The sequence below is a fragment of the Macadamia integrifolia genome, chromosome 1 (assembly GCF_013358625.1).
Source record: "Macadamia integrifolia cultivar HAES 741 chromosome 1, SCU_Mint_v3, whole genome shotgun sequence".
Classification (NCBI taxonomy): Eukaryota; Viridiplantae; Streptophyta; class Magnoliopsida; order Proteales; family Proteaceae; genus Macadamia; species Macadamia integrifolia.
Genome location: NC_056557.1, coordinates 1,993,423 through 2,004,097, shown reverse-complemented (window position 1 = coordinate 2,004,097; position 10,675 = coordinate 1,993,423). Strand labels below are relative to the sequence as shown.

Genomic DNA, 10,675 nt, shown 5'->3' with positions numbered 1-10,675 from the left:
CGACAAACAATTCAATCCACAAAGAACAAACAAGAAGAAAAAAGAGGAACGTGTTCATCAAAGCATATAACATCAATTCAGTATCTTGTACTAAGATGCAAATTAAGTTATGCTAGAGAGATTTCAAGTGGATTTGCAGAGGCTCTGATTTGCAAGAGAAAAAGTAGATAGATTGAGAGTTACCTGAAATTTATCTGCGTTCCCTCAAATGGCCCACAGTGAACAAAACGTACTGCTCCAAAGAGATGAGAGATACATCTTCGAATCAAAACACAGGGTTGTTTATTTATTTAATTTTTTTTTTGGATGGGGGGGAGGGGGAAGTCGTGGATCTTTTTATTGTTCACACTACTTATCACCAATACATAAAGCATCTGATCCGAAACAAGAAGTTCGGAGAACAGATTCATGACCCTAGGAATTGAAGGTTGAAATTTGAGGATCATGTTTCACCCAAAACCAAATAATCCCACCCCCATCCTATATCCATCAATGACCTAATTTGAAATAACAAAGTGAGGCAACAGATACTATATCCTAGGATTTGAGGCTTAAAATCCAAGGGTCAGATTCTGCCCAATTCCAAATCATCCCTTCCCCCAACCACCATCCAAGAGAAAAAAAAGGAAAAATAAGAACCACCGATCCAAATTCAGTCCATGGTGACACATCACAGACTCCTTCAAACCCTCCCCAAACAAACCCAGTGCAGGGCCATATCTACAGCTTTCCCATCCTAATTTCAACAATCCACATTCCCTGGAGGTGATGCAGAAAGGACATCGTGAAGAATTTTAACCATTGAACCAATATTGCCAACTAATATCACAAAATCATTGTAGGAGACTAATACTAAGACAAACCCATCAACCACCAAATGGCCTGCTATTATCTACGCATATTTGGCCTGATCTGATCATGGAAACTGCAATATTGATCTCCAGAAGGAATTGCAGTTCCCAGACTTGATTGTCTTTGAATTCCATCACCATAGCCAGAGGGCATTCTTGGGACCAAATCTGTGTATGAAGGATAGGTGTATCTACTGGATGCAGGTAGTCCCATGCTCATGTCCTTGTAAGGATCAATATATGACCTTTGAGTAGAACTACTTGGCCCACTGTCCAGGTTAAGTCTGGAAGTGTATCTATCACTGGTAACACCTCCAACGCCCACATTGGGATAATACCTTGTTGAGATTAGATGAGAATCAGAAAAAGGCCCCAGCAAGCTGATCTGGGAATTATGAGGAGTAGTTTCGAATTTCAAATCCGTTGGTACTCTGAACAACCCAGCACATCCAACAGGAATCTCCATGGCATCACTAGCCTTAATTGCTGGAAAAGGAGCACCTGTTGCTCTCACCATAGGCTCCCTTTGGCTTGACAATGGCAATCTATTGAGTTCATGTTCAAGAGATGACTTTGCATGTCGAAGTGCATCCAACACACCCTCCAAGCCATCTTTTGTTTTTTGTAACGTCACAGCTTGGGGTTTGTTCTGCCACACCGATGATTCTCCTTCAGAGAAACTCTCCCGCGCATGAGATGAGGATTTCTGCAAAGGATGACGCTCAGAGGACCCATGCAAAGGTTGATGAAGAGAATTCTCCAAGCACTCTAGTTTTTCCTTCCCCCTCACTGGTTGGTGTTTGTTCTGCCACACCGATGATTCTCCTTCACAGAAACTCTCCTGTGCATGAGATGAGGATTTCTGCAAACGATAAGGCTCAGAAGACTCATGCAAAGGTTGATGAATAGAGTGATCCAAGCACTCTACTTTTTCCTTCCCCCCGATTTTAATTTCTGTTTTCAATTGGCTTGGAAAAGAGAAACTAGGGGAAAATTCATCAACCATGCTGCTGCTGCTGCTGCTGCCACTCTGTTGTTGATCCGGTAGGCTACCCATCTCAGAATGCACTGTAGGAACAACTCCATTGACCAGGGGCTTGCCTACTGCATCTTCACCGTGACAAACAAATTCTGCCTCTGACCTCACTTGGTCATGAGATGGAATCATGTCAACTGGATCAACAGATTCAGGCCTTATCTCATCCCTCTCTTCAGTGATATCAGACTGATTCCCAGGTTCACATGAATCCTGCATATTCCATGGTTAATAAATCGGAGCTGTTAGCGTCTAGTATGTAAAATGTCTAAATGGAAGAGTCAATTACAAATCAAATATAAAAATTCAAAATGTTGTATACCTGAAAAAAAAACAAGATAGCACTAAATTTAGTACAATGGACAAACATAAACAACCAACAACCAATTCCATGGAGGGCCTAGTGTCCAGACGCAACCATAATTCCCAAAGTCAAAATTAAGACCGGAACATTCTAGCAGATAAATTACATAAGGGAGCACATCTTCTTCCAACAGATGTGACATGCTTCTTAGTGCTGTTTGACAAAGTAACAGATTGCTGACAACTAAAAAACATGAAAGTGTACGAATGAGTTAAAAGTTCAAAGGATGTCAAAGAAGCAGACCAGAGTGCAGTTGACATTTCCAGTCAACTTCGCCTCCCACTCTCTCTGAGCCTTTTCCTCTGCTTCATATCGAACAATGAGCTGGGCCTGATGTTCTAGTGCCCTTTCCATATCTGCATTTCACCCAATTTGATTGGCATAAAGGCCATTATCATCCACTTTTATCTGATATTCTTCTACAGAGAATGAAAATATACCTTCGAGAAAGACTTTTGCTTCCTTATTTTTATATCTGCCTTCCGTGGTCTCCACTGGCCTATCTTTAGAGCCATTGGAAGTGACTCCTACCCTCTTAAATTCTCCACTTCTTTGACCATCACGCTGGAAAGATTCACCTCTAGCTTCATCAGCTCCTGATCTGCCATTAGATAATGTATGAGACTTTGCAAGTGATGATAGCAGCCCTTATGATGCAGATAAATCATAGAGTTGATAGCCTTTAGTTGATTTACATATGTGTTTTGCCTTTGGTCCAAGGGGTTTCCTTTGTGATAGGCCACTCTAATGAGCATAAGCTAAGGGTAGGAGCTTGAACCCAAGTTTTCTACCTAGTTTCAGGTTATGTTCTACCTGAATCTGTTCGGTTGTTCTTCAATTTTGACATTCTTCCCGAATACTAGTTATCTGAAAGAGTGTTCTAATCTGTTGAGTTTGAGCTGCTGAAACTTCAGCTCCTGTACTGATATTCAGTAATCCTAATGGTACTAGGACACATCCATGCAAGCACATCTAGCCATTGAATTTCTGTGAAACTTTTTGCTAGTCTATTCTGCTGATAAGATAGACCACTCGAACAGGGTATTAGGCTGATCTGAACTCTCTCTTCTGAGTTATCAGATTTCTCCCTAACTTGTTTATTCTATATATTGGTGATCCTATTCTGCAAGACAGTTTATAGAATCTCTGTTTTGGAATTGTACTTGGATAAACTTATCTACAGGTGCTTTTGCATTGGGTTGGGGGGGGTCTTTGGGAGACTTCTTGAAAGATAAGTACATAAGGGGTTTATGAAAATTCAGTCACACACTCACACAACACACTGACGACAGTCCACCTGATACTCTGATAGTGCATGAAATGTAAATCCATAGTAAAAGATTTCCTCAACAAAACAACTAAAGGCGAAGAACGGGGAAAGCATTAAGAGAATGACCTCATTTCTTTTCGTCTTATCTGGAGGCATGATTTACCCAAATTTCTTCTTGACGAAGACCCACCACTAGAAATGAAACTGCTCCGCTTCCTCCTGGCCTGATCCATGTCCTCTGATTTGAGAGAAGTGGGACTATCTGTGCAGCTTTTCCAAGATAAACTTCTACCAGATTCAGGAGAACCTCCCAGCTCCAAACCAGAAAACTCCTCCAATTTGTTCATCCTTGCTTTCGAAATCACAGAGCTTTCCAGTTTATTTGGAGATTCATTACCCTCCTTAGATTCGGAGAGGAGCTCTTCTTGGTCAGAACTTGAATCAAATTGCTCAGAGAAGTCACTGAACCCATGCTTTTCCAAAACTGCTACAATTTCAGCAGTTGCTTTCTCAGCTTTCATTCTTTGAAGAGTCACCGCTTTAAGTTGTTCCTCCAGTTCCACCACCTATGTAGAGTCTCAAAAGAAAAGAAAAAAAGTATATTATTTGAGGAATCAAATAATATACAAACAGAAAACAACACATACAATTTTAACCAGACCAACTGAATGTCTCCTTTTAATAAGAAAGAGGTCAGAGATTATGCAAAATGAATCGGTTGCCAACATCAGATCTAAAGAAAAATGCTTCACACAAGTCAATGAAACAAACCCTTTTAGCCAATTCATCAGCTCTCTGTCTTGCAGTTTTTGATACTGATCTTTCAGATTGCAACCGAGCACGAAGAAACTCAACTGTCATTCTACTAGAGTCCTCCATATCAGTTTTCTTCCTGAAGTAAGAAACAAATAATTCAGTTTCCCTTCAAAAGAAAAATACTCAGCTGTTATCTCATAATTTGATGAACCCCATGGCAGCTTTCCATAAAAAACCACAAAAGCAACCCAACCTATAGTTTGTTGGACAGGACACTGCTGTGCATCTCTTCCATATAAGTTGGCTCAACATAGTATTACATTGATGTTTCCTTTCTATCCTAAATTCCTTTTTTGTAAATTTTTTTTTTTTTTTTTTTTTTTTTTTTTTTTTTTTTTTTTTTTTTTTTTTTTTGACTTACCTCGTACCTGCTTCTCCACCTATAATTGTAACTGATACAAATAGATAACAGAATAGGGGAAAATTTGTAGGTTCAACTAATAAAGTATTATATTACTCTCCCTTAATCTAAAGCATCAACAATTATCACCCCATACCCCAACCCCCCCCCCCCCCCCCCCAAAAAAAAAAAAGCATCAATCGGTCATAATGTTAGGCACAATACATTTCAGACTTCTGAGTATGAACTAAGAATGACTTACTTCGGAGATATTCAAATATGGGTAAAGAAGAACTTATCAAACAAATTTACAGAATCAAATTCTGTTTCTAGACTTCGGAGGGTTGCCATCCCTGACACTCTCTGCCTGTGGCCAGATAGGAAACCCCATGTCCATGTCCACAACCCATGCATGTTACTAGTCAAATCCAACTTGATCCTATAAGTAAGCTCCCATATCTCCTACTTGTCCAGGGTTAGTGGACGCTAAAACTACGAGGAAAATTAAAACGCCATCATTTTGATCTCTGGAGTATCAGAATCCAGTTTCGTAGTAATACGAATCAGAGTTTTATTTTTTGGGTCAAATCAATGGAGTATCAAAATCCCCAAAACATGAGGGCAAACAAACAAACATTAATTCAATCGTTTGAATCATCAGGAACTCCAAACACCCACAACACTTGCAATACCGTGATAAATACAAACAATAGGAGAATGCAGAAGTTTCACAAGCAAAACCCAAGCCGATGTACAATACAGAACCCTAATTTTCTCCACAAACAAATTCCTAACCTCCAGTCCCAGAGGATAAATTTCAAAAAAAAAAAAAAAAAAAAAAAAAGATTGCCCGAACCCATACATCTACAAAATCAGTAATAAGTGTGTGAAACAAATGTCGTAAATACGCAATTCCAAGCATGAAAACCAGTAAAATTTCTTGACACACGATCATAGGCTCAAACAATTAAAAGAAGAAACAATATAAAAGACATATAAAACACTTCAGGCTCCTTACCTTTGATCCTGCTTGTTCTGATCTCCATTCGGCGAGTTATGCATAATAAGAAGAATACTCGAACAAATACAGCATAACCTCAGCCACAAATCTCAGCTTCCAGTACGTCGAGCGCCAAGAAACTTTGAACTACTGCATCTAGCATCCCAAAACCAAGATAAGTTGCAGTTGACGGAAGCCACAAACTTAAAGAGAAATCAAACTAAAACCATTTCAAGCCCTCGTGATTTAAGACGAAGAAGAAGAAGATGGAGAAGACGAGCGCGGACTATCACCTATTGGGTTGGTGGTAGCGCCAGGAATACACGCAGAACCTTCGTTTCGTCGTTCAGGACGGATCACTTGGGATGTTTGGACTTGGGACCTGCGTGCTGTCCGTACTTCTCAGAGTCATTACAATTTCCAAATATCAAACTGAATTTAAATCCGTTTGGTTTTTTTTTTTTTTTTTTTTTTAATTAACAATAAATGAAATAAAATAAAATATTCTATAAAAATCTTATAAGATGGATTTTCCTATCCCTTTCTTTTATTTTGAAGGAATCTTCACATATAAAGATTGATATGGAAAGTATTTTCCCACTGTATAAATAAAGAGTAGGAATTTAAAACATTGGAGTATGGTCACATCTAAGGATGTGAATTTGTAATCAAAACCGTTTTATCGAAATTGAATTGATTTATTTACATTGAAATCGTAAAATCGTTTAGTAAATTGTACGGTTATGGTTTCAAGTTTCAAGCTGATTAGCTAAACGGGTCTGATCGATTTTAATCGCATAACCCGTTGGTTTGAAACCGTTTAAATCGAACTGTTTAAAATCGTTTAAACCATTTAAACTGATCCGATTAGTCCATGTAACAATTAAATAAAGAAGTGACAGTAATCCGTATAGCAATTAACAATTAAATTAAATGTCCATCTTGCTTTGGTATGATTTATTGTAATCCAGTTTAAGTTTAAGCTTTAGATAATGAACTTATAATCCATATATGTTACTATATTATTATGTTATCGTAAATGGGGTGTTTTGGCTGAATCACCAGTCATTTTAATATTTTATGCTGTATAAAGTTGGATTTGGATGTTGTATGATATTAGTTATAAATGTTTGAGAATGGCCATGCAAAGAAATAGTACTAGATTATCAAATTAAGACATACCATCGTTACTATAGGATTTCTTATTTGTGGTTGCCAATTATTTTTTGATAAGCTAATGATCTTTAGTTTAGAGATGGTTGCAAGTTATAATAAACCGATTGTGAACCGTTTTACAAATCGTATAGAATTAATCGAAATCGAAACCGTTTAAAACCGTGAAACCAACACCATTTAGAAATTGTGGGAACAGACCCTGTTTACTAAACGGTCACGGTTTCAGAAAGTGGAACCGTTTAGTAAATGGTGTGATTATGATTTTAGTAAAATAAATGTGAACCGAATCGATCTGCAACATTTAAACCGAAACCCAACTGATTAATACCCTTAGTCACATCATCTGTGAGAGAGAGAAATTTTTAAATAGTAGGTATACTATTGGTTTTATTGGAGCTAGTGGTTTAACCAATTAAAGGATTAGAATGAGACGGGGATAGAGAACTTTTACGAGGGGAGAAAGAGAGATAAATACAAATCTAGGTATACAGACAATAATACCATGCCTTTATCCAAAACATATTCTACATAAAAAGAAAAATTGAATATAATTCAATAATTAAAACTTATTTAATAATAATTCTTTTGTAAAATCTTATAAGATTGATTTTCTCCATCCTTACGTCTTAAGATATTCTTGTAGATTAATATAGAGAAAATGTATATTCACACTATAAAGTAGAAGGTATGAGTTTGACAATGACTTAGGAGCCTAATCAAATAGTCAAATCACCAGTGGGAAAGAGAATTCGCTGCCCTACATGTGAATACACTACATGTAATACTAAAAATTGAGCTCAATCTTACATTTTAAAATTTGTTAATTATAAAAACAAATCATTCTATTATTCTCAACGCAAATTTGAAGTAAATTATTTTTTATTTTATTTTGACAGCTGATAATTGAAAATTTATTTTTTATTTTTATATACGAACAGGACTAAATTACATGATTTACCCTTTGGCAATAGGTTGCAACCAAGTCGTCGTTGAAGAGGCTTAATAATGATGTCATTCGAGTCTCAGAAAAAGAAAATAATGATGTCATTTAATGGAAGCCAAGGAAGGTTTTAGTTACTAAATATATTCCCAGGGTCTATTATTGGTATTAATAACAATAATGACCACTCTCTTGCCAAGGATGACCGCATTTGATCGAAGTCTAATCAGAACAATGCGATTTCAATCAAGTCTGATTCTTCTTATTTTGACCATAAGATTGGAATCATGTCGGATTCATTCGGATAAGATCCTTAGGGCCTAGGAAGATCGATCCACAGAAACATATACTGCATTTCCCCAAATGCCCGAAACACGGAGTTCGCGAGTCTCGTGACCTGGAATTGCCTTAGGTCAACTCAAAGGTCACAACAGAAGTGAGGTGGAGGGAAGGTGATATAATCCCATGGGTCCCCCTTAGAATACTATATCAGTGAAAGAGGTTGTATTTTTTGAGAGCTGATCAAGTCTTCCTCCAAGAATCATTCTTGTATGGAGTTGATCCACAAAGATGGAATTCATCCAACAATCAACTTTGTGTTGAATTCTATTTATGAATTCCATCTATGTGGATCAATTCGTACGAGAACTTGATTCACATTTGTATTTTTTTTCCTCAATCAAGAGTGGTGACAGTCAAGGGGCCAATCGGGGTGGCAACTGCCATGGCCTGAGTCGGAGTTGCATGCCAAGCACTAGATGCGGAAGAACGAGACTTATCAAATGACCAAGACCCTAAGCATCTTTTGACAATACATGTCAAGCTGCTAGACCAAGTCTTAGGAGGAGGGGTTTGGGTTGGGATTTAATGAGGTGGTTGTGTCCTTGACTCCTTCCTATGGTTTTAAAAATCGGATCAGAACGGTCAGGATTGCTTGGATCAGATTGGTATCCATTGATCACAAATAAGGGTGTCAATCCATTGATCACAAATAAGGGTGTCAATCGGTCAGGCTGAGTCAGTCTCGGTCTGGCCTAATCAGGCCTGGCCGTGTGAAATCCTTGCACCGTGAACGTCCGTTTACTTAAACAAGCCTCGGTTTGGGGGGCATGATACTGTTTGTAATTGGGATGGTCGGTGTTGGGCTACTTTAAACGGGGCTTAATTGGACTATGGGCCTATTTAATTATAAACGAGCTCTAAACAACCTACCCTAAAATCATTTTTTAAGCGGGTTAAACTATTGGCTTTACAATTTAAGCATTTTTCTTAGAATTTAAGAAGATAAGATTCTTAGAAAAGGTATTTACAATTTAGGCATTACTTATATGTTGTAGTATTAGTGGTATAATAGGTATTTACAATTTAAGCATTTTTCTAAAGGGGTTGGTCGGTTCTAACGAGCTACTTAAGTGAGTCGGGCCGGTTGGGCACTCGACGGGCTATTACTTTGCACCATAAACTCCCGTTTAAGAAATAGGCCGGTTCAAGTTGGGCGTTAAGCAAATTGGGCTGGGTCGGACCTGCTTGTGCGGGCTTAGGATTGACACCCCTAATCACCAACTTATTAAAAATGCATTTGCAAATGGACTTGGTTAAAATTGAGAATCCCAGGCAGACAATGGGCCAGACTGGGTTAGGTTTGAGGCCTTCTATTTGGCCCAGCCCAGCTCAAACCCAATTAGCATATTGGTTGCCAAAGATATTGATGGATCTTGGTATCCATAAATAAGGAATTGTTACAGGATACAAGAGACCTTGCACGCTTGATCATTTGATCTGTGAATTACAAGGACAGTCAGATACTTACCTATTAAAAACTATGAGCTTATGTCAAGGAGTAAATAACGTCAAGTGAATGGTTTTGTCCTCTAGAAATCCAGTAGTTGAGCCACTCCCAGATGGGCCACAAACCTACGACGAGGGTACGAGTGTATGACTATAGAGTAGTTTTCTCATTTTGAACATTTGCCGAAATCCATTCCTTATTATACTAAAAATAGGTATAAACCAAAAGACGATTTATTTTGGGCCTCGAAACAAAGGATGTAATTGACCTCAAATAGAGTTTATTGAGGGCTAAGATTCATGTAGCCAACCCATTTCATTGCGATTTTCTTGACTTGCTCGATTGTACCTCTTTTCTTTAACTTTTATTTTTCATTTCCATTTTCTCATCGATTATCTCTTCATTTTTTTATCCCTCTTACTCTCATTTCTCATGTTTTGTGTGAACCTCAATTTTCTTTACTTTGTTTTGGAAGGATCCATATGCAGATCCCATTAAATTTTTTTTTTTTTAGGAAAGTAAAAAGGACAAGTTCTTGCTTGGCATGTGACTTCTATGGCAATCCCGTGTCTTCAGGCAAAGTAGCATCAGCTATCCCAAGTTGTGAACTTGGCTGTGTTCTTTTTAATGAAAATGGACCCATTTAGTTGGGATATGACTGAGTTTATATTTATTGTTGTTGTTGAAATAAATGAGGTGATAGGTCCAGCCTATTCACATGGCTAGTGGACCTCAACCCCATAAAAGTAGTTGGCTTTTATAGGGATGCAACAAGCCGTGCTTTTTAAAACCCTAATCCAATCTTGAGTCTCCTTTACCAGGCCCAAACTCGCCCTGACCCTTGATTCAGGGCCGCAAAACTTTATCCTAAGCCCAATCTTTTAAGGTTCAACCCAACCCTTATCTTCCCTGATTGACCTTAATTTTTCAGGATAGGACCAAGATGACTCTAATTGACCATGATTTACCATCAAGTACCAGGTATACCATGATCCTACTTTTATAAACCAGTCCAACTATTGAGAATCTCAATTTGAGATGATACATGAACAACTTCTTCACCAAATCAAGTTGGGGTTCAGAAGACATTACA

General features: G+C 38.0%; 1 protein-coding gene across 3 annotated transcripts; it reads right to left on the bottom strand.

Annotated features, from left to right (window-relative positions):
• Positions 1–259: 259 nt before the first annotated feature.
• On the bottom strand, positions 260–6,090 carry LOC122080908. 3 transcript variants are annotated; one of them, XM_042647905.1, is made up of 7 exons: positions 5,971–6,090; positions 5,696–5,833; positions 4,293–4,413; positions 3,648–4,087; positions 2,692–2,852; positions 2,495–2,607; positions 260–2,100 (listed from the first exon to the last, which is right to left on the bottom strand). In XM_042647905.1, exons 2-7 carry the CDS (start codon positions 5,737–5,739, stop codon positions 889–891), a joined length of 2,091 nt encoding a protein of 696 aa, XP_042503839.1. In that variant the 5' UTR covers positions 5,740–5,833; positions 5,971–6,090; the 3' UTR covers positions 260–888. The 3 variants fall into 3 exon arrangements, with proteins under 3 accessions (XP_042503839.1, XP_042503920.1, XP_042503765.1); XM_042647986.1 differs by having other exon boundaries at positions 5,696–5,827; positions 5,971–6,071; XM_042647831.1 differs by having other exon boundaries at positions 5,696–6,071.
• Between the last annotated feature and the right edge of the window lie 4,585 nt (positions 6,091–10,675).